This window comes from Apus apus, chromosome 1 (assembly GCF_020740795.1).
Source record: "Apus apus isolate bApuApu2 chromosome 1, bApuApu2.pri.cur, whole genome shotgun sequence".
Classification (NCBI taxonomy): Eukaryota; Metazoa; Chordata; class Aves; order Apodiformes; family Apodidae; genus Apus; species Apus apus.
In genome coordinates this window covers 42362005-42386652 of record NC_067282.1, presented here as the reverse complement: position 1 = coordinate 42386652, position 24648 = coordinate 42362005, and the positions used below count along the sequence as shown (strand labels likewise).

Sequence of the window (24648 nt, the reverse complement as noted above, 5' to 3'; positions counted from 1 at the left end):
CTATATAATAAAAATGACATATTGTTCAGAAAAGAAGGCTAATGGGCTGTATGTGACTAGAGTTAAGATGTTGCCCAGTAGTAGTAGTGGCTTTGAATTACCTTGGAGGGGCCAGTTTTCTACAAGTGTTGTATTTAGCGACTGTGCTGAAGTACTCCTAGATGGACGTAACGGTGTGTGCTCCATTGGCTTAGCAACTGTGTCCGGGATGCTTCTCTCTTTTGCTGGGTCTGCAACCACATCTTGGAGGTTTCATTGTAGTTTTATTTTCTTTTGCCTCTATAAACAAACATATAATTGAAAAATGCCTTTTGTACTGCCTGTTGTGAAGCACTGTGCAGGTAAAGATTTGAACACATTTACTCATATGGAAGCAAAGTACTGAAAGTCATCGCAGTGTGTCGTACCTCTTGTATCTGATTGTCTGGTCTTTGTTAAAGTGCCCATTGGCATCATATCTGACAGTTAAATAGCACTCATGGGTTAATTTAATTTTCTTTTGAAGCATGTCTGTAATGTAAAGAGAGAGTGTTGAGAAATAAAAATACTCCTGTGGACTCTTCACCTCCTTTTTATGGAGAGTTCTCTTTATGTTTCACTCACTGTATTGGGAGTACAATTACATTAAGGATTGATCCCACCGAAGTTTAATGAGAAAATGTATAGCTCTGTCAACAGTTGATGAGTCCTGAGACAATTCCAGAATGACAGGAAAAATGAAATTAATCCAGGGCCACAGAACTTGATCCTACCAGCTCTTGCAGATGAATCCCTGACATCGTGTTCTAGTGACCAAGATTGTGTCATGTGTGTGTGGCTGTTTTTTGATTTGTGTTTTTTTTGCTTGTTTGGTTTTGGATTTTTTTTTTTGGTGTTGACAGTTGGACTCGGTGATCCTAGAGGTCCTTTCTAACCCTGGTGATTCTGTGATTCTGTTATCTCTCTATCTTGATGCACCAATTAAGAGTGCGAGTGTTGTCTTATGTTAGTTAAAAATTCTATGCAAAACTCCTACTGTTATTGAAGAACGTAAAAATTCTGGAAAGCATTTCAGTTGTGCAGTAACAACTGTTGACATGTTGTCCCATTTGTCCACCTTAAACCCACCCACCATGCTTAAACCCTGTACCTTGCTATGCCAGAAGCAGTGGTCTCTATCTTCCCTTCTCCTTCCATTTGTTCTCCCTTCCATGTGCTGACTCCATTACTGATTTGGCCTCTGGGCAACCAGATTCAGTTCACTAATCTGGCTGAAAATTAATTATTTTTAAAAGTAAATTATAGTTTTGCCCATTTGATGACCTTAGTTCTCTAAAGGATTCAAGATGAATATCGGAGATGGTGAACCTCTCATGAACCAAGAGTCAATGAGGTGAATCCAGGGGGGAGGAAAGAGCTGGTGGCACCTCACTTTTAGATGGATTAATTTGTTTTGATTAACCATTCTTTCCACCAAGAAACATAGCTGTGTTCTCCTGGTAGAGTTACTGTTCTGCTTTACAGCTGAAGAAGCTGTAACTAGGGGGCAGGAAGGGTTTTTTTAGGTGGTGCAATGTGAAAAACAGGACTACAGCTGGAGACTACTTGCACTGGGTCTGGGATTATTCCTTAGAAGGACACTGCATTACTTGATGTGCTTTGATTTTTAACTTGATAAAAAGAAAGAAGGTATTAAGTGTTAATTAAGGAATGCAAAAAGTAAAATAATTAGACTTCAGTCATAGCTATTTTTCTAAAGTACAGCTTTTATTAGATACATCTCAGTCTCTGTCAAGATCTAGAAACTGTTACTGCCACTGTCAAAACCTGTTTGTGGATAAATAGCCTGACAGCAGTGATTTTAATTTTAATAGGGGACCTAATACTTAGAGATGGTGAATAAACCTTTGCTGGGCTCTGGAACTACCCATGCTCCTGACTTAGTTGTGTGTCTGGGACACCTTGCACAGTCTAGTCACATATTTGTGTATGGAAGAAGTAAACATTAGGTCTGCAGCATTAATAAGGATTAGCTACAAATTCATGATATTAAAAATTTGAGCTAGACTGATGTGTTTATTTTTTTCCAGCCTCAGGCTGTGTTTATACAGTGTGGTTGTAATCAAAAGTGTCATAAATCTGTGGGGTTTTTTCTCTTATTTTCAGTGAAAGCTAATATGTAAAACTGTGCTTGCCATACTTCTCTTAATACTTTTATGACTTGTTAGTATAATAATTAACTTAAATCCCCTGTGTTTCCTATCTCAAAATCCGTAAGTGTGAAACTGACTTCGTATTTTTGTGAACGATAGTGTAGCAATGAATCTGGATTGTTAAGCCTTCTTAGGCAGCATGTATTTATCCTCCCTCTTCCCATCCTTCCCCTGGAGAATGTGGGTTAAAAATTAAAACCTCTTAAGTCTTGTGACTACATTTTGAGAAAGAGGATGCTTCACTTTCATGGTTAGATTTTTTTTTTTTCTTGGTTAGCTTATTTCATTGTTGGTTTTGTTTGTTTGTTGTTGGGTTCTTTTTTTGTTTTTTTGGGGGTGGTTTTTATGTTTGTTTTTCTGTAAGAGCTGTATATTCATATGCATGTGATTTGATAATAAAAAAAAATAATATGGTGTTTCTCTTTGAAATTATAATGCAGTGATGGTTGTGGGGCAGGGGACTAGATATTTGGTGTGAACTGTTGCTTGGTTTCTTTTTATTCATTGAGTATCACCGCCAGTTGTTCAGTTGGTGCTTGCACAAAAATATTGAATGCTGAGTATCCCTGGTGTGATAGAACACAGGGAGCAAGGTATGTTTGTTAGCTCTTGGGCTGTTGCTGTGTGGGCACTTGATGGTGTAGGTCATGCGGATTGATGCTGGTGAGCATCCATTGCTGAAGGCAGTGGGGGCTCTGGAGAGATTCCCAGAGGTGCTGTGTATGTAGCGAGCCAGACCAAGGAAGAGGTCCCTCAGTCTCTGTTGGATAGTTTCCAAGGATAGGCATATCCCTGGGCCTGAAACCAAGCATGGCCTTCATGATTTACGGTTGAAATACAGGCAGAATTTTCCAAAGTCTGCTTTGTGTTCCATCTCTCTTCTTTTATATGAAATCAGTTACATCATTGCAAAAAAAATTACTTCAGAAGTTGTTGAAAACCACTGGTTTAGTGTGATGTTATGAAGTATTTTGGAACTGAGATACAACCTGGACACTGTGTTATTTTTCTAGAAGAGAAGAAATAATACAATCTGAGCACCAGTTTTGAAGGGAAAAGGGAACTGAACGTGTCCTCTGAGTCCTCAGTACTCAGTGCAGTCTAACTTTAGCATCAAAGTATAATAATAACTGGATTCCATATGCAATTCTGCTTATGCAGTCTGTGGAGTCCTAGGTGATTAATATCATGTATGAGTCCTGGTGCTCTGTTCACAGATGATAGGAAACTACAGAAATCTGTTCCTCCTTCTGTTCCATCATGTGATTCATATTCTTAGTTTGTACGTAAAAATCCAAAACCTGAAATTTCATTTTGGAAGATGCTTTATATTTCAGATGGATCATAACATGCTTACATAAACATACCATGTGTGCATAGAGGAAAAAAAAACAACAAAAGCGACTGGTGAAATTTACTGCTTTGCTTTTGACTTCTTAGAAGTTTACAAAGTCTTTCTCAGAGCAGTTGATCTGAGCTACTGAACTCCTGTAGATGCAGTCCAATAGTAAGTGTTAGTGATGGCATGTGATTTGGCAAACAAGTAGTTCAGGTATGTCTCTACAGCTGAAAACACATTTGTCACTTTTCTGGTGTCTGTGTAAGCTGTGGCTGTAGCTATTGTTATGCTGTTGGGCATCACATCAGAAGAACAGGAAACCCGTGACAACAGGAACTGTATTTTAAGCTAGAGTTGGTATTGCTGGAATATCTCTGAACAGTGAGAATGAGCTATATGAACTGTATTTCTGTGCTCTAGTACTTAAAATGTGAAGCTGCTGTTTTTTTCACCTGTTCAGAATGCCATGAAAAATCAAATATGTTAGCATATACGTATGAATACATAAAATCTAGTTTTACACACACAAGTGTGCATATCCACTATTGGGATTTCTGAAGGAAAATGGCATTTGTTTTTGAACAGCTCAGAAAGAAAACGGGGTTTGGAACTTTTTTCTTTCCACTGGTAAGAATGCTAAACTTGTGTGGAGCTCTAGTTTAGATTTTTTCCTCTGAATTCTGGGTCTTAAAAATTTGTTTCACTAGAGTGTGATCTTTATGTACTCTCAAACTGTATTGCCAAAGTCTTAATGCTTGGAGAAACCTAATATACACAGGAGAAGACTCAGAATGGTAGACTAACATAGATTGGAGGGTATCTCTGGAGGTCATTCGTTTGGTCCAGTCCCTTCTCAAAGCAGGGCCAAATCCAAAGTTGATTCCATCTTCATGGTTTGGTGGGCTTGCTCCAACTAGTGTGTAATTAAGTTTTGAACATCTCCAAAGGTGGAGATTGTGTGACTGTTCTAGGCACTCTGTTGCAGTGTTTGATCTTTATCATAAAAACCTTTTTCAATTTCAGTTTTCCTTAATTGGAATTTCACTTGATAGCATTGTGTCCTTTACCTCCTGTTCTGTTTCTGCACACCTCTGGGAGGAACTGGGCTCTGTTGTCCTTGCACCATATTAGGTAGTTGCAGACAGCAGTAAGATTTCCCCCCCTAGCCCCAAGCATTTTCTTCTTCAGGCTGAACAGCCCCAGCTACTGTAGCCTGTCCACAAATGACATGTCCTCCAGCCCCTGACCAGCTTGGTGGCCTGTCCTGTACTCTGTCTAGTGTGTTCATGTCTGTCTGGTACTGGGGAACCCAGCACTGGACCCACCACTCCAGATATGCCTCAGCAGTGCTGAGTGGAGTTGGAGGGGATCGCCTCCCTCAACCTGCTGGTAATGCTCTTAGAAGAGTGCAGCCCAAGATGACATTGGGTGCCTTTACTCCAAGGTCCCTCAGCTGATTCATGGTCAACTGTTGTCCCTCAGAGTCCCCAGCTCCTTTTCTGCCGAGCTGCTTTCTGGCTGGTTGGCATCCAGGTGCAGGAGTTACTCTTTCCTAAGCACACAACCTGCCATTTACCTCTGCTGAACTTCACAATGTACTTTCCAAATAATTTCTCCAACTTGCTGAGATCCCTCTGAATAGCAACTCTGTCCTCAAATACACCAACCACTTCCCCAAATTTTAAGTTTTTTGCAAACCTGTTGAGGTTGTTCTGTCCCATCATATGTGTTGTTAATGAAGCTGTTCTATACCTACAGTATTGGTACCTAGAAACTAGCTATTAGTAGGACTTGGAGGAGCTGGTGAATGTATTTTGAGGCCAGTGGTCCAGCAGGACTTCTGGCTACTTTAAAGGCCAATAATTGGAGGTGAAGGACAATTTATCTGGTGTACATAAAGAATCATACAGATTTCACAATATTTTTATCTTCTAAATTTTCCAGATTTTTTACTTACAGGAATGATTTCATTCTGGCACCCTCTGGTGCCCTCGGTCTTAAGGATTTTATTTCAATCACTCCTCTTCTTTCAACTGTCTGCAAGGTGCTCACTCGGCTCCTGTTTTTGTAACTCCTCACAAACCTTCCTCCTCTGTATTTCACATACAGAAAACTTGCATGTAGGGTATTTAGAGGAGGCAGTCCTGGGTTTTGAAGGTCGTGTTATTTTGCTTTCTTTTACTGATGCTTTGTCCTGTCCTCCTCTAATTCCGCCATATGCTGAGACGTTCACTTGCTTAAAGTTATTTCTTCTTTGTTTTATCAAATTTAGCCCTGTCTCTTCCAGACCTTGCATCTATTACCCTATTTTTCTGTTTTTCTAAATAGAAATTAATATGAAAAATTTGTCTTCATCATGCTGCTGCCTTTCACCTCTCACTGTGCACTGCTTGCAGTTTTGGTGGCAGGGCTTCCTGTCGGCATGTGAAAGCAAACCTGATGCTTGAGCTCGTTCACACAGGAAGGAATTGCTAAAAATGACAAAGTCCAGGCACTGAACTGTGAACAAGCAAGCAAAAATTCACAAAAATTCCTGTTTCAAAGTAAACAGGAGTGTACAGGCACAAAATAACAGCCAGTTGTTGGACTCATTTGCTACTTCCCTGAAAATAATCTTACTAAAAAATACTAGACTTTTATAGAGAAATGAACAGTTCAAAATAAGTGTAAAGGATAGTTTTCCATTTCCTGTATTTTACAGTATTTTAGGCTTTTTAAAGATACACTGTTGTAACGGTTTAACTCAGGTTCAGCAATTAAACTATTTACAGTAATGCTCTCTGTCCCCTCCCCCTCCCACCCAGATAGGGAAAGGAGAGACAGAATAAGGAGAGGGGCTTCCGGATTGAAAACTGAACTAGCTTTAATTAAATACTGGTGGTACAAATATACAAATATGTGCAGGAATGTGCAAAACCCCTGTCACCTCCTCCCATGCCCAGCAACTCCCATGGCACTCTCCTTAGCTGTGAGCAGTACTGAGAAGGTCCTGGATGGCTTCTGGAGAGAGTGGCAGAGCAAACAGGAGCAGAGGGTAGAGATACGAGCAGTCAGGAATGCATGAGTCTAGGGATCAAAGGAGATAGATAGACGGAGTCCTCCCTGGACGTCGCCTGTAGATGGAAGAAGAAAGACTTGACTTCTGTGTTCCCTGAATTTAAACTGAGTGTCATGTATATGGGGATGGAATACTCTCTTTGGCCAATTTTGCCATCTGTCTTGCCCATTCCTCCCTACGGGAGGGTTGTAGATACGACTCTTCTGCTCCTTTAGTGTCTGAAGCAGCAGATCCAACAAGCGGAGCAAAGTGTCATTGGTCTCTCAGCAGTAGCTATAGACATTTGGGCCTTATCAGTCCAGTGGCTGGAAAATTTGCTGCTAATTTCAGCAAGCGTGCTGTGTAAAAGAGAGCTCACTAAAGAAAGAACAACCAGTAAGAAGAAAATTGGCTTTATTCTGGCTCAAACCAGGACAACTGTGTATAACGCTAGTTTTACACTCTAGGACTTGATGATTTCTTCCATGATGGAAGTGAGCTAGATGGTCTTCATTATCATTAATACTCCTCTGTTTCCATTTCTGAGAAGCAGCGAATATGAAAATACAGTAGAGCAAGTTGTAATAAATAGGTATTCAATTACCTTCCCTACTTTTCAGTGGCATTTGAGTCTATTTCTTCTGTTTCCCTTCCTGCTCTTTCCCTTCCTGTTAGTCTGCCACTGTCTTTCACAAGCCAGTATTGATTTTTAATAACATCATTGTTTTCTTGTGTGACTGTTGCATGTAAGTCACAATAATTATAAGTTACCTAATTTCACTATATAGATGAATGCTTACAATAAGGGATTCAACAAAGTTGTTTTCAGACAGTACATCTCCATGGCATAGTATGGGAATGAAGCATTCTCTCTGACCAATTAAGAGTATATATATAAAATGATCAGGATCTGTATAGCTACAATGATACTAACACTGTGTGATCAGGTTTTTTTGTTGTTTTTTTTTTAAGTAGCTTGCAAGGTTTTTTGTATGCAATAGAAAAAAATCCTGGTATTATTTATGGTAATTCTCTGGGTGTGACTAATCGGATGTAACAAAATCCCAAGAGATCAGAGGTATTTAGAAGAGGCTATATGAAGTAACAACACTTTCTGTATGTGGTTACCTTGAGGGAGACTACATTTCCATGTGTCTTTTTACGGTACTACAAAGATGTTTATTTTAGTGATGAAAATAGTATCATGTTGAGTGCATTCACTACTTTTATTAACATATAGCCTGTTTGGTGGTACAGATTTACACATCATTGTTATGTACCTTGGGTTGAGATGCATTGAAATAAAAAATAAAATACAAAGATCAAGTACTGACTTTTGTATTTCACTAGGAATCAGAACCAATTAAATCATCAGCTCGGGGACCTTTGTAATGCCCTAGATGTGCCAGTATTAGAGAGTTCAGTGATGTTCGGAAACTGCATCTGACTAGGGTTAGCAACAGCCTTGCCTCTTTCAGAAAACAGCATTAGCCAAGGGAACATGGACTTCAACGTGAAGGAATTGCCTTTTGCCACACCTGTTGTTGCCTTTGAGGGGCACAGATCATAAAGCTTGCATCAAAACCAGTTTTTTAGGAAAATGGAGGACTGGCTGCTATTGTTAATCTTCAGTTATTTTTCTATTTTAAAGACTACTGTATTATTTCATATGATATTGAGAAATAAAAATTTATTTTTCTTCTGTTCCCTCTTGACAGGTAAAACTTTGTGATGATAGTCCATACTGCTTTTCATCTTTAAAACATTTTGCAGGCATCATCTGTGATTGCTGATGTACAAAAGATCCTTAAAAGGCATAGAATCTATTGGAATTACTCATATTTTGTGGGAGGTTTAATCTTAATTTTCCATTGAAAAATGTTTACTTTATAGATGTCTGTAGGAACAACTGGGGTAAATATCAGAGCTCTTGGCAAACTCCCAGCCCGCATACACTATTTTTGATCTCTTTGTTGTCCTGATGGTAAGTTAAAGCAGATGTTTTGTCTTCAGAGTGACTCAAGAGGAGTCTTGGTGCTACAGGCAGTTTTACTTTGCAGGTCCAGTGACTTCGTTCTTGAAACTTGTCTGTAATGGATATAATGAAGATGTAATGATTTCTGAGGTAATCACAGTGGTGTGATTGCTAAGGAGAGACAAGATGATCTCATGAGATTTCCTCCATCCTAGTTTTTATGATTTGTGTGAATTTTCTATTGATGGCTCTTCAGGAGGCAACAGAGAATAATGTAGTTGTGAAAGCAGGGAAGGGCCAGTGGATAAGGACCTGGAGTTGACACACCCCTAGCAGGTTTGGAGGAGGAGAACTGATGCTTTCCTTGCTATGCCGTCCCACTTTTCACTAATTTCTTTCAGTTTGGGAACAGTTCAGAAGATGCTGTGGTCTGCGAGACCTTCTTTAAGGTGGTCATAGTTTAAGCTCAAGCTAATGTTGATGAGCTGCTTGAAGCTTAGCTTAGTTTAATTTAGTGTAATGTAAAAGTCTTTTGTCTAGCTTCAGGTATGGGAGGGCAGGTGAGGGAAGAGGATGAAATGGGTGGAAAGCTCAGTCCCAGAGAGATAGTGGGGTGGTGATCTCCTGCTGAGGTCCATAGCAAGCTGTCTTCAGCTCAGGGCCCTGTCTTACTTCCCAGCATCTACAAGAGACTTTTGTGATCACTCACATAAAGGTTTGTGTTGCTCCGTTCTTTTTACCACCTACTGCTCCAGCCCCATAACAGAACTTAACACAGCCATTTCATGTCTTCATCGCCTTTCTCAAGAGGGGGTAGGTGATATTGTAATTCTACATTCAGTTTTCTGTCTTAAAAATTTATAATATTTTTATTTTCTCAACCCAGAAACAGCGCTTGTCTGAGTGCTGGATACGAACTGTAAAAAAAGCTGAGAAGACAAAGCTGGTACTGCTGCTGCCATCACTGGAGCACAGGTCTTCAGGAAACTTCTAAAAAGCAACTTCTGTGAAACTTAGGCATCTCTGGTACAGCCTAGAGATGTTTGTGTATTTTGGAGGCATTTACAGAACAGTAGTAAGATGTTTGTGAATGTCATCTCTGATCCTACGACAAATGTGCTTCTGTATTTAGATAATACTTGCTCGTCCCGAACTCATTCAGTGCAATGTTTCCTCATGGGCTCTTTTCAAACCCTGATAAGAAAAAGAACACTGAAAAAAATACAGCATTATTTCTTTTGGTACGTGTTTAAAAGAACATACTTTCTATTTGCTGGCATACTGCAGGTTAAGATGTTTCCAGTTAAGCCTCTGGCTTTTTAGTGAATTTACTTGTTAGGAAGCCAGACCTTGCTGCTTTTTCATTTTGAAATGGTGCTGGCTTGTTCTAATCCTTCTCTGCGTGTCAAAGCCCTTTAAACCACTGGCCCCAGTCCACCAGATTTTTTCCATACAAGAGGATGACTTATCATATTTTGATACCCTAAAGATTAGGGGCCTGTCGAGATTTCCTGACTGCTTGACACTTGTATTTTAGCGTGCCTGCTGTGAGCAGCGGGACGTGAAAGCTGATGGGCGGATGAATCACCGGAGCAATCTTGCTTTATTGTCACTCGGTCAGCTGATAAGGGAAAGAGAGATGAGCAAAGTGGGCTTCCTCCGTATGTTAGACTGGAAAATGCAGCTGGAAAAGCAAAATAATCTGACCATAATGCATCAGCAGGACTAAGAATAGAAGTGATGCAGCTGGTGAAAATCGCCCTTAAATGCAAGAAGCCTTCCCCTCTCTGCCCTCCCCAGCTGTAAGCCTTCAGTTGGGTACCAAGACCTAATGGGCCTGTGCTGAATATAGCCCTGGTCGGAGCTCTTTGGATTTTAATCCTTTGATATGCATTCCCTATGTGAGTTTGTGTGTATGTCCACATCTACTTTTTTTTAAACTCACCCTTGAAGGATCTGGGAGAGCCTGATCCAATATGTAGCCATTGTTTTCACTTCCGTATTTTCTCCAGTATTAACTTCAGGGCTGTAACACAGATTTTTTTGTGTGTTTTGGTTTGTTTTTTTTTTTTGAAACTATAAGCGTGCACTTCTGGGAGTTTTATTTTCAGCGGTTTGCTTTTTATTATCTATAAAACTTGGTCTGTGTAACAAAAATTTATGATTTTTATCGACTTTTATTACTTTCTCCTGTGAATATTAAAATTGGTTTGATTTTCTTCTCTCTCCCCAAGAGACTAATACTTGTTTTGTTTTCTAATCCTTAATTCATTATCTTACAAAAATCAGCAAGTTAAAACCTGCTTCATACTGTAAGACTGAGCTACAGTTAATCATAGAATCATAGTGGTAGGAAGGGACCTCTGAAGATCATCAAGTCCAACCCCCCTGCTGCAGCAGGAACACCTAGGGCAGATCACACAAGAACGTGTCCAGATGGGTCTTGAAAGTCTCCAGAGAAGAAGACTCCACAACCTCTCTGGGCAACCTGTTCCAGTGCTCTGTCGCCCTCACAGTAAAGAAGTTTTTCCTCATGTTGAGGTGGAACTTCCTGTGTTGCAATTTGGTGCCGTTTCCCCTTGTCCTATCACAGGGTGCCACTGAGAAGAGATTGGCCCATTTTTGACACCCACCCTTCAGATATTTGTAGACATTAATCAGGTCACCTGTTAGTCTTCTTTTCTCAAGACTAAACAGCACCAGGTCTCTTAGCCTTTCCTCATATGACAGATGTTCCAGTCCCTTAATCATCCTTGCAGTTCTCCATTGGACTCTTCCCAGTATATCCCTATCGCTCCTGAACTGAGGAGCCCAAAACTGGACACAATATTCCAGATGTGGTCTTACGAGGGCAGAGTAGAGGGGGAGGAGAACCTCCCTTGACCTGCTGGCCACACTGTTCTTAATACATCCCAAGATAGTATTGGCTCTCTTGGCCACAAGGCCACATTGCTGTCTCATCGATAACTTGTTGTCCACCAGGACCCCAAGGTCCTTCTCCATGGGGCTGCTTTCTAGCAGGTCAACCCCTAATCCATATCGGGGCATGATGTATTTTCTCCCCAGGTGCAGAACTCTACACTTATTCTTGTTGAATCTCATTAGGTTCATCTTTGCCAAGCTGGTTCATCTTTGCCCAGCAGGATGGAAATGGGAATAAAGCCAGTCTCAGTTAAACTGTGAGGGTGGTTGTTGGAGTAGTACTGGTGGATGCATTGTCCGCGGAAGAAGGAAGCTCACGGAAGAGGATGGTGTTGCGAGCTGATGCCAGGGGGGCTGTCGTCTATTTGTTTAGACTTATGTGGGGAAGAAGAAGAACCGTTTCCCACAGATGGATTCGCAGATTCTTCTTTGCTTTGTTTCAGATTTTAATTTTAAACGATTTTGAAGCCACTGAATGTAAGGCAGTGCGGCCTGAGCCTGTTCACTCCCTGGGGTGTGAACAGGGTGTTCTTGTTAACATTTCCACAATTCTGAAGTTTGTGGTTGGAGCTGCCAGTTGTGATCCTGAAATCAGGTGTGCACAGGGGACAGCCGTGCTTGAGCTGGAGGGGCTACTGCCTTGTAATGTGCACTCACATTCTTAGAAGCCTACCCTGGCACGAGAGGAAATGGAAGGTGACATGTAGCGATCAAGGTGAGAGGTTTTTCCTGGCTGGGTCAGGTGTTGGTGGGGACAGGGTCTGGTGATGGCTGTATTTCAAGGGTGACCAATAGGGATCATGAACCCACGAGAGAAGGGAGGACATGCAAGGCTTGAGATCTGGACAAATGTGATGCTTCTATGTTGGGTAAAGTGGAAAGAACTGGTGTAACTGAAGGGAGTAGTTAAGAGAAAGGGCTGGGGGAACTCTGTGACACTGATGGTAGAATGAGGGGCAGCCACTTGAAATTGGTAATAATTGTAACAGCAGAAGCTGTGCTTGCTGTCTCTTATTTAATAAATTACAGGAATATTTTTCAGTAGTTAATGTATTCTAGAAGCTTTTTAATAATTTCAAAATACCAGGTAGGTGTATTCTTGGCAATAAACCAAGGATGCACATAGCCCCAGGTGCAGCTTCAGCTAACATGTTTCTGTTACTGCCAGGTAGATAAACCACGTTCTGAAGCAGTTTAAGTCACATAAATGTGTCAGGTATAACCTGTAAATAAAAAAAATAATCCAGAGGAATTGACAGAAAAACAAAAGCTTTGCTGATCAGGGGCATTGCTAAACTTCATCCTCAGGAAGGTGGTGAGTTTAGTTGCTCATGTCATTCATGTTCTTCTGAGTCAGGATAGTTTGTAAGGGTTATTATGTATTGCGGTGGTTAGACAGGAATAGTTTCGGGTGTCTTGAGTAGAAGTCTTTGAGCCTTTCCAGAGACATGTTTCATTCAAAGCAGTGTCTGTACTGTTATATCGGCATTGTTTCTCTGTTACACCTGGAATATCACAAAAAAAGTGATTCTCTTTAGTGATACTCTCCTCTGGTATTCATATTTTCTATTGTTATTAAATTATTTATTAATGCTGTTTGTTAATTTCTTTGTTGCACTCTCTTACCTGAAAGACAATTCAATACAATGAGCCAGCCCACTTGCTAGTTTGTAATGGGAATGCTAGAAGCATAAATGGGGATTGAGTTGTTTCACTGAGGTGACACACAGTATGGGACTAACCAGCCTGGCCAAGCTCTGGGCAATCCAGAGTGAAAATCCTTGGGCTTTAAAATTATGTTTTCTTCCATGCAATACAAGATTGTTTCTTTGGAGTGCTTTCCTCTCTGGTTTAATAAATGAAGCAATATGACTTCCAAACCATCCTTAGTTTCTAATTTTTGTAATAATTCTTGATGATGGTGTCCATGTAATTGATGACCAGTGTACTTGTATTAACTTCTGTATATCACCTGGGTATGCAGGAAGCTTAGCATGGGCGATGTTGCCAATTCCTGTTTGACAGTAGTATTTAACCATCTGAAGTTACTTTTTTTTTTCTTCCAAACTTTTTAAAAGATGAGATGCCTTTCCAAGCCTGCTGGTTCCATTGAAAAGGACGACTTTTAAAGTCTTAAAAACTGAAGGTTTTTGATCAGGAGAACAAAGGAACCCAAGACCTTTTTTTAAAAAAACAAAGCTCTGCAGACAATTAAGAACCATTTTATTTAAAATACATTTTGGACAAGAATGGTTGCTGGACTGGCTGAAATGACAGTGACTCGGGCCCTCACATTGCCTCTTTCTCTCCTGTAACTACAGAGCCATGAAGGACAGCTTGCACAGGTGTAGGTGTCTGTAGGGAGGTGAGATGAACCCACCAACTGGCAAGAACTTTATCTGCTAAATTTATTCTTCAGGTTATAGTTTCTGGGCTCTGAATGTGAATAGTTACTGAGCCACGGTTAAGGGGGTTGGTTGTCCATCTTGATCTGCAGAATGAAATGGCACTGGCTTACTGCATGCAGATGGTGGGTCCTGCAGACTGCTGCAGTGATCTCAGTCAGAGATTGGAAAGTACAAATTACTTTTGGAAATCAGGCTACTTCTGGTTTTGCACTTAAAATATGTAATCAGATTTGCAGATTAATTCCCCCTCTGGAATACTGGAACAAAACAGTACATTGAATTACTCCCCAGTGCCACCCTGCCCCCCAGAAAGTCTTAAGTGATGGGGGAACTACTGAAGAGGGGAGAAGCAAATATATATTTCTATTTAAGCAAGGACAGGAAAACAACCAGAGCAACTGTGTCTCCTGTCAAAAATACAGGGGGTGTTAGAACAAGGAGAAACACGATGAGGGCTGGGGAGGCCAGTGGAATTTGACCAGATGTGTTGGGTAGACCTCTGAACAGATGTGCCTTTTCCTAAGGTTAATCATGTCTTTTGCTTAACAATGTGTTGGGAAGTTTGAAATGCTGGAATTGAGAGTTCTCAGTAGAAAAGCCCCCTGGAGCTCCTGGAGAAAATCCAGAGGAGGGCCACAAAGATGATCAGAGGACTGGAGCACCTCTGCTATGAGGACAGGCTGAGACAGTTGGGGTGGTTTAACCTGGAGAAGAGAAGGCTCAGGGGAGACCTTATAGTGGCCTTCCAGTACCTGAAGGGGCCTACAGGAAAGCTGGGCAGGGGCTTTTTTTCAAGGACTCGAAGTGACAGGACAAGGGATAAAGGATTTAAACTGGAAGAGGGAAGACTGAAGTTACACATCAGGAAGAAATTTTTTAATATGATGGTGGTAAGACATTGGAACAGGTTGCCTAGGGAAGTTGTGGATGCCCCCCACTCCCCTGGAAGTGTTCAAGGGCAGGTTGGATGGGGCTTTGAGCAGCCTGATCTAGAGGGAGGTGTCCCTGCCCATGCAGGGGGTTGGAACTAGATGATCTTCAAGGTCCCTTCCGACTCAAACTATTCTATGATGATTTCATGCAGTTCTCCAGGAACAGTGGTGAGGTCAATTTTACTCTTCTTGGGCATCCCAAAGACAAGAGGAACATGAGTATTCTTCAGTGACTTTTTCTAGATTTCTGATTACTGTTACAAGATTTGTAGTTGCTGAATCTGATAATGGAGCTGTTTTGGGCTGACCAGTGCCTGATGAGAATATATGCTTAGATGTGGGATTTTTCCCTTTTCTGAGTTTTTACCTACAATATGCTGAGGGATAATTATTAATAATAATGCTAGTCTACACCTTCAAGAAGGGGCAAGCAAGGAGAAAGACATTAAAAATGATTAATGGAAACACTCATGATCAATTGATCAATTTTAGAGAATGTACCTTCCTGTAAAAATAGACACTCATCAGCCACATTTGTAGGATGCCAGCCAAATAAACTCCTTAAACTGATCAATAGCATCACTGCTTTCACATAGTGCCCCCAGTTTAGAGCCTGTATAAGTTTAGACCCACACCTTTGCATACATAAATATCATACTGTGTGCTTGAAAAAAGCATTTTATCGGTACATTTCTAACGGAAAGCAAAAGAAGGGGCCCAAATTTTAACAAATGCAGTTATGAAATTTACTGTGAGTTGAGCAAAGGCAGGAGTACGAGCTGAACATAACTATGTAGAGCAGGGTGCATCCAGCTGTTGGCTTGCCTATTTTTCTTGGAAGTGTAACTTTAAGCCTGGAAATGAGGATAGTTGGGTTTCTTTGGTGGATATTACAGCTTTTTCAGCTTTTGCTTCATTGTTTTTGTTTTTTTCTTATTTTTCCCAATTTTATGGTAAATTGTGAGAGCCTGTTCACCCATAGCTGCTGTGGCTGCACTAGCTGGAGAAGTCAGTGGTGCCTCATGCTTGTTGACACTTCTGTTTTGGAGGAGAAAAATAGTTAGTTTGGGGAGTTTGATATTTTTTTTCTTACTTAAGTTAATGGATGCATTACATACATAGGTCAGCAGGTGCTTCTGAGGAGGTGACCCATCTCCAGCCTGGGGCTTGGTGAAATAGTGTGTTAGCTCTTGCTGCCCATGACAGGCACAGGGGCATCAACACTGATTTTACAACCACCTGCTGATGATGTGTGAACTTAAAGCTTATGTAGCTTTCTCTGCTGCTTGTGGAAATGATTTTGTTCCTCCTTTTAAGACAAGCTTAACAGGCACAGCTTATTCTGTTTTTGCTTATTCTTTAAGTGGTTTTGCTGTGAAAGTTGACGCAGGGAGCTTGCCAGTGTGGTAAGGGGAAGGCTGCATGGTATTTTGTCCTCAGTGGGGGGATGATTAGTTCTGTTCTTCAACTTACAACATCTTGCACAGCATAAAAGGAAAACACATGCCAGGGTTTATGTAAGCTACTACATATAAACAGTGTTAATTTTTTTCCTGTTTTGATTTTTCTGTTGTCCTGGTGTCCCCTCTGAAGGCAGCTGTGAGGAGAGACTACAAATTTTTCAACCATGTAAGGGTAATGGTTGCCATCTGAGGCAGGATTAATCTGTTTGACATTCATGTTTCAGACTTGCTTGTAGGTTGCATCTCACATACCTGTGCTCAGTTACCAAATCATGGGATGCTCGCTGTTGCTCACTTGACAGAGAGGAGATAACTGGGAGAAGTCTGAAGCAAACTTGTGGTAGTTCATTTGTAGTTGTAGCACATGGCCTTAGGTGTTCCTAAGGATTAGGTAGCTGGGTGTGTTGCTATCACCACAAGAAACATGAGATGCATGGTCCACACAGAAACCAGTGCTCCAGATTGTCCTAAGGAAACTGGTGACCTTGTCCCTAGTTAATCTTTGGCTGTTTAATTTGCAACTCTGTACAAGTGCAAGGATTGTTTGTTCTTCTGATGGGCTCTGGGATTCAACAGCCTCTTAAGAGGAAATAAAGAAAATCCTTGGTTTGTTTTTGAATGGATTAGAGTATAAATTAAGATTGTCTTGCAGCTTTGAGGAAGAGAGCGTATTTATTGCTGCCTGTAGCACCAGTAGAGCCGGCTCAATTCTGGACTAAGCATAAACCTAGTTTAAGTAAAGGTATTAAACCAGAAGAAGTCGGATGTGTTGATACCATTTGCTAATCTTTATTAGCAGGACAAAAGACAGAGTATGAAACCTATGCAATTAAGTCCAATTCCAAATTGAAGTTAGTAATAATCGGTTTTAGTTATTACTGTTCTATAATTTCTCTGAGATTACTTATAAGCCCTTAGGTGAAGAAATCTTGGATAGCCATTACCTGGAGAGTAATGCATACTCTTCTGAAGAAAGTCTGAAGATAAGGGGAAAAGAATTTTGGGTTGTTGTTTTTTATTGTTTTGTTTTTAAGTCCAGCTCTTCATGGGTTCAGAAGCATAGTTGTATTTTGTAGCTTGGCTGAAAATCCTGTGTTGTTTTGATGAAATATTAGAAAGTATGCATTCAGCAGATTCTTTTAGACAATTTATTAACAGAAAATATGTAATCAATTCACCAGAAATTTGTGGCTATATGTTTTTATATGCATACATGTGCCTATATGCGTGTCTGTGTGTATTATGTATAAAGCTGTAACTCATCTAACAAGAAAAGACCTAGTCTTTTGACTTTATGCAGTCTGGTAAATAGAATTTTAACTCCAATGTGGACTTTGAGCTGTGTGTGTGGGTAAGATGGTGCACTAAGAGACCTTGAGCTGAATGCATAGAGCGTGTAACCTGAACATTTCTTTGTCAGAGAAGGTGTTCAAAGTGATGTGTGACGGTTTATCAAAGTTTTATTTTATTTAGATCTAACAGAAACCCATGTCGTTCTATTTAAACTAGAGTTGTGAAGGGAGTGTGAAGGTTTCAGAGCTATCCATTCTAACAACTGAGTGTCAAAGATAACGACTACTTTTGGAATATAAAGTCAAGGGGGATGTATTATTTTGCTGTATTTTTCTCTGCTCCCTGCAATTTATTGCACTCTTGTAGATTGTCCACTGATTATTACCTAAAGTCAGACATTTGTAGACTCCGTTAGTTCTCCAGATTTTAACTAAATAATTTTTACCTTTACAATGTAACAGCATACACACACACTTTCTAGTGTCATTTACCATACCCCATTTCTTTGTGTACATTGATGCAGTTGCAGTTTTTAAAAATATTGCTGAAAGACATCATTGTTCCCAGAATAATAATTCTCTGATATTACAAAATATAGCGTAGTTATATATAAGTATTTTTGTGAATCCAGACCCTTAAGTTCTAGGGAGAACAAAGAGTTCCTGAAATTAATCTTGAAGTCCCAGAAGGTCTGGGACTTACCCTAGAAGCTGTTCAATTCAAAATAATTATTAATGTCAAATAAAAGACCCTGTGAAGAATAATGTTTATTCCTCTAAGCCTCTAGTGAAAGAATGTATAAGCACTCTTTGAAAGTTTAATCACACAGACTTCTTGTGAAGGTTGTATGTTTGTGGTTCATCCACATCTGGCCAGCTGCATGTTTTTTTCTATGGAAACCCGTTATTGGAATAGAAGGATTTGGAAAAAAACCCACAACAAACGTAACAACAGAAAAAAACCACATCTGTGTAGTCAGGTCAGCAAAAGATAGGCTTTCTTGTGCTGCCAAGAGTCCACTGGCATTGAGATTCTTCTGGTTTGGCGTAAAAGTTGTGGAGATGTCACCCAGTGAGGCTCAGCTGAAATCAGGGTAGGCATTCAGGAGGAGCTGCATCATTTCCCCTCATTGCAGGCAGCAGCTTCCTTGGCTTAGGTACCCCAGAGACTGAGGTAGTGGCAGAGCTGCTGCTTCTTACCTTGAATCATGATTTACTTCAGTAAGTGCCTGCGTGTCTTCTTTCTCTGTGCTGGATGTCATTCTTGTGGGAGTCTGGGTAAATATTTCAGTCTGTAGGAGTTCAGGAGAGCTAGGTATTACCTAGCAACAAGCATCCCACTCTCTGCCTCCTGCTTCTCTTTTATTAAAATACCAGTGAAAACCAGAAGTTGAAGCATTACGTTCATTTTCAGAAATATTTTGAACAGCTGAAGATATTTTTGTTATGACACTACGTCAGAGTAACACAGATGTTGGCGGGAGGACTGTCATCTTAAAGCAAGTAGCTCCTCTTCCCTTGTTTGAACAGGAATAAAAACTAGCAAAATCTTCAGCTGAGAGCAAAATAAACCCTGTGATCACAGTTGTTTAGTGAGTGACAGAATGTGTAGCAGGTGCTCCTTTGCTCCTATGAGGTCTATAAGATATATAGCAGTTACACTTCACCTATATGGAACGTGTTTTAAATTGTATTACCTGGTTCATCTTGCAGCTTGTAACGGCTGCTGGAGGCACAGTGGCTTATGTTGGAATTGAAAGTTTTAAAACTTTTTTATAGACAACTTTGTGGCAAAGTGTTTTGGCTAGTCTCAGTTACAATAATACAGAACTGAGTTTACAAAGATCCTTGAGGCAGGAATAGTTGTAGGCACTCACAGTGCAGTTGAGGTCGATTTGCAGGTATTTGGTGCAGTGCTGCACTGAATTTCAGCCTCTCTTGTCCCTTACCAGTTTTCAGTTTTGAGGACTTGCAAATCCGTAGCTTGTGTTTAATATGTATTTTATTTGTAGCTTCTGCAGAATGTCTGCTTTATGGAATGCACTAATTTCTTGGCAGGAATCAGAAACATAGGGAAAAAGGGGCAACTATCTGGCTACTTTTAACATAAAGGCAGCTGTCTTCAATGCTGTGTTGAAGATAGGCTGGGTTCTTTCAGCTCTGAAGGCTGCTTAAACTGTGCTTTCAGTGATCCTGCTTTACCTGATGTTCAGGGTGGCCTTAATGAATTAGGGAGAAGTGGCTCTCCATCTTTGGGGATGTTTGGTGTGACTCAGGGCCTTTGATAGGGATTGCAGAAGTGTAAGTGCAGTAGAAAAGTGTATACTTTAAACGTAAAATCAATTATGCAAAAAAGGAGATTAAGAAATACGGTTATGCCCTAATAGGGGTTTATTCTGTAGAGGAAAAAGTTAATAAATTCTGATTCAGCAAATCATCTGACTGTGACTGAGTTGGTCTTTTCCAAATGTATGTTACCACAGCTATCCAAATTAGAAAAGGGATAAAATAACACAAGGAATGATTTGCAACTGTATTAATGGAATTTACTTAAAAGTTAGCAATATAGAAAAGGTATGAGAAAGTGATACCAGTATGAACTTATTTTTAATTAATTAATGAGAGTTTAAATGTTCAGAAGTGTTGCTTGTGGAGACAAGGACACCTCTGCACACATAGTGGCCTCTCTGCCTAGGAATAAGCTAAGCATGATTGTCCTGAAACTTACCTCATGTTCCTAACTGTGGCCTATGATTCCTGCTCTACTCCACTGGTCTATGGGGATGCTGCCTAGGGTGGGACTACCAGGGCATTTATTCTGAATAAGAGGTGTTTCCAAAATGGATTAGATGTGGTAATTTCTGTTTATTCTCTTGCCATGGGAGAAGGAATCTATTGTTTTATAAACTCCTAGAGTCTGAAAATACGGTTTTAAGTTGAAGGTTAGGTTTTGGCTGGAAGTGGACATTGTTTCCTACTGAAATCTCTTTATTTTGGTTGAAAATAGTGGTTTAAGTGCTTTGCTCTGTGGTTACTTGGAGATCTCTTTTGGCATAAAGGTTTCGAATCAAGAATGTTGTACAGTTGTCAGGTAGATTATCTTCTGGTATGAAAACCACGTGATAAAGATGTTTCTGTTTGGACTTTCCTGTATGTTTTTGGATTTCTGATAGGAGAATTCACAGGTAAACTGCTAAAGACTTAAGTCTGGAGCACCTTTCACAGTGGTGACACATGGCAGATTGGTTGTGTTAGATTTGTAAGGACAATTCACATTTTTCTTACGAATTTCAAAGTAATTTCATCTGAAACTAAAGCTTTTCAGCTCTTCTGAAAATCAGGCAACAGATTTATGGAGTTACAAGTTAGCCACTTCCAGGTGAATAGTTTGCTCTTCATCTTGCCCAAAGCAGCCTAAAATACTCATGGTGAAGGGGCCTGTGCCCTGTCTTAAGTGACATTTGTGGCAACTGTATATTGCCCACCAAAATCGATGCTCTTGGTCACCTCGGTCGTCAGTTATAGGGTATAACACCTGTCCTACCTCCGCACCCATACATGGAGGTAGAGAAGCCTTGTGGGACAGTGCCAGTGCCAGAGGTTGTGGTATACAGCTCCTGCTTGGTGAAGAGGAAGACAAGCAGAAAGCCTTCCATGGAGGAGAGAACCCCAGTCATGAAGGGACATGGGCCATTCGGTGCATGATTAATAGCGCAGACCTGAGGAGAACTGATAAGCAAATCTTGTCTTTGCTTAGCCAAGTAGCTTCTTCATGAGGTGGGCCACTGTATGTGATCTAACAACACACAACCAGCTGCAGCCACTGCTAGTTGGATAGCAGCGTGTTAGCAGTTTTGAAACACAGACCCATGTTTGATCTGTCACCATAGTCACCGTAACCTAATAGGACTTTGTGGTTCATTTGTAACTTGAAGCTAAGTCTGTAGGATGAGTATGTGTTTCTGAGTGCATGTAGGGAGGAGTAATAATGAGAAAACCGGGAGAACTGGAAACAATTACAGGTCAAACTCTGCCTTCCTCTGACAGAGAACCCATGAAGCTTCTGAATACATGACATTTAATTTTAAGTAACTTGGTGACTTAAATTATATTCTACTCAGGTTGGACAACCACATAATGCAAGTCCGTGACGTAAGAAAACCTAGTCCACTTGTCCCAATTTTGGACATTAGCACAGAGGAAGAGCAGCTAGAAACTTGAAGGTGGTTTTTCAATGTGCAATTTAAGAAAAAAAAATTAATCTTCTTAATTAAGAAAAAAATTTAAAGCAATCCAAATAATGCCAAGGAAGATTAAACAAGAAAAAGGATGTACAAGATGCATGGGAGATGGGGCAAATAATCTACAGTAGTTAGTATGCTCTAAGCCCGCAGTATTGCATTTAGAGAGGTCAGAGTTTGTGAGGATTTTCCACAATGCTGTTACAATTCGTAACAGCATTTGGAAAGTTTGAAAAACCATTGGCTGTGAGTGTATATAGAGCAGTAATAAAATGCTTGGTTGCAGTGCAAAAGTGAGCAGGTGATGTGGGCACTGCTTTTTGAGGGATGACCTTATTTTGAATGGTAGAAAGATAACAGCAGATTGTTTAAAATTACTCTGACAGCAGATTTAAGGTCTTGACTTCACACCATTTCCATTATAAAACAAGACGTGTAAGTAGCATTTACTTCCAGATATATGCACATATTCTCGCAAGAGATTTAAGACATACTGCTGTCAGTTATTTAAGTTTTTGGACATCTGAAGCTTCCCCACCCCCCAGTGTTGTTTTTTTTTCTGGGGGGAAGGAAACTCCCAAAACTGTAATGTAGTATTTAAATCTCTGTATAGGTTTCTTTTATAGACTCACATGGAAACATAACTAAAAAAGTCATGTATCCGTAGGAAACCTTTAAAGAAGTACATATTCAGATTTTGTAGTGGTCTTGCACAGTTTTTTCCTGTGGCTGGAGTATTAACTGACTTAAGTGATAAATGTATTTTGGCTTTTAATGTGTTATTGTCCAGATCTCACATAGTGTTTCTGGGAAACACACCTTGAATTACCAGTGAAGAATATTCACACTTGGTAGCTACTGGGAAGTTTCCCTGTACAAATATATAATAGGCACTGAAGACTAATTATGCAGTTGGGACTTAATGTGCTCAAGTAGCAGCTGAGAAATAAAGACACTGAGAGCATTGACTAAAATAATTAGTTAAGAGGAAACATAAGGCTTTCTCCAGTAATACTTTTTGTTGTATCCATCTAGTTTTATTTAAAGAGCTTGTGAGCTTACTGTTCTTCTGACCTCTGTACTATGGAACAGATGTTCGTGTTTTGGTTTTTTTTTATTTATTTACATGTACAATAATATTTGAGAAATGAATGAACATCTAAGAAAACTTATCAAATTATTTTATCTTTTCTTTCAGGATTGAAGTGGATCTAGGGACGAATGGATGACTGAATATTCATATGAAGAGGAAAGCCATAAAAGTTGGTTGACATTTTTACAGCCATATGCATTGTGCATATTGCTATTATTATAAAAAAAATATATTGTGTTACAAAACATAATAGATGAAATAACTGGTTTGAGTTTCATATGCTGTATTGTCTTTACACAGCTGTAGTTTAATGCAACAATTTCTGACCAAACCTGAATTTCAAAGAAAAACCTAGTAGTACATTAGGGAAATAGGTAATGCCTTTGAAGCCAGGTGTTTGAATGGGCTGGTGTATAGTGGCCTTCTGAAGGGTGAGTGAGTTATTGTCTTCCATTACAGTTACTGGCTGTGAAGCTTAATACATTGGTGAGTGGCCCTCACATGCCACATTGGCAAATGCCATTAAAGAAGTCAAATAGGATATGGTATCTTTGAAAGTGTGTCTTGGTGCTTTGTTTTCTTACCACAGAGAGATGGCTGTCTTACAGCATACATTTTCTGTACTAGTTAAAAAGAAAGAAGCTGTTAGTGGATCTCTGTGCTTTACTGACTTCATTCTTTGTAACGTGATAAAATTCAGGAGGCCTTGGCATTTGTCAATCTTGACTTGCTGGTGACTGTGAACTGTTCGCTTTGGCTGGGATGGTACATGAACCAATTCCTGCCAAGGATGTTTAAACAAAGCTGGCTGTACCTGTGGGTTTGCACCGGAGCAAATTATAATGATGGATGCAGGGTAATGGGATGTTGTACAACAGCTCAGTTATATACGACATTCTCTAGAAAGTCTTACTAGACTTTCATAGAGAGCTTTCTTCATATCCTGAATCCTGGTCAGGGGTGGGAATAATCAAAAAAGCAGCAGACACTGCCACCCCATCCCCTGCCCCCCCCAGGTTTTCCAAAAAGCACAGTGTCAGTTGAGTCAGAAACTTAAATCTGTCATTCTGTTCATGTGAGCAAAATAGTTTACTAGGGTAAAGAGTCTTATTTATCTCTGATAATTTGGTTATAATTTTATAGTGGTTATATTTGGTTATAATTTTATAGATATTTTAGTGGTTCAGGAGTTTTACAGTTTATCGATGTCTGATTTAGATACAGAAGAGTTCAATTCCTTTTTGAGTGTGCTTTTTTAGTGTTTACAACAGGTAGCAAACATGCTGATCTAGCTAACTTCAGACTGACAAGCAGCATAAGATTTGACGGAATCATCTATGTCCTTGAATCCAGTATCCCAGCATAACAGCCAGCAAAACATTCTGCAATTCAGAAGCATCCATAGAACATCTGCTTTATATACTGCAGGTACCAGAAAACACCTATAGCTTTCAGGAGCCAGATTTAAACCCTAATCAAATCAGCAAGTGGTATTAATAGCTTTGCAGTAATGTACAGTTTCTCTATGGGATCTGGGACCTATATGTCCACATATGAGCCAGCAGTTGTTGCCTGCTAAAACCTGTGCACCAAGTCTTAAGGAATTTCTCTTTCATTTGGTTGCTGATGTGTTGGCAGCTGCTTGTCCATACCTGTGCCTGATAGATCATGATGGGTTCGTGTCGGGGGGAGCAGCCACTTCCCTACTCAGGCCTCCTGGCTATGAATAGCAGAGTGAAAAACTGATACTGTCT

At 40.1% G+C, this 24648-nt stretch overlaps 1 protein-coding gene across 3 annotated transcripts in view; it reads left to right on the top strand.

Moving 5' to 3' along the window:
* The window catches only part of KLF12 (KLF transcription factor 12), a 247807-nt gene that overhangs the window by 49823 nt on the left and 173336 nt on the right, over positions 1-24648 (top strand). For all 3 annotated transcript variants that reach the window (XM_051608921.1, XM_051608924.1, XM_051608922.1), the window contains exon 2: positions 23000-23063. In XM_051608921.1, coding sequence (XP_051464881.1) covers positions 23043-23063 — 21 coding nt within the window. In that variant the 5' untranslated portion in view covers positions 23000-23042. The remainder of the gene's footprint in view (positions 1-22999; positions 23064-24648) is intronic.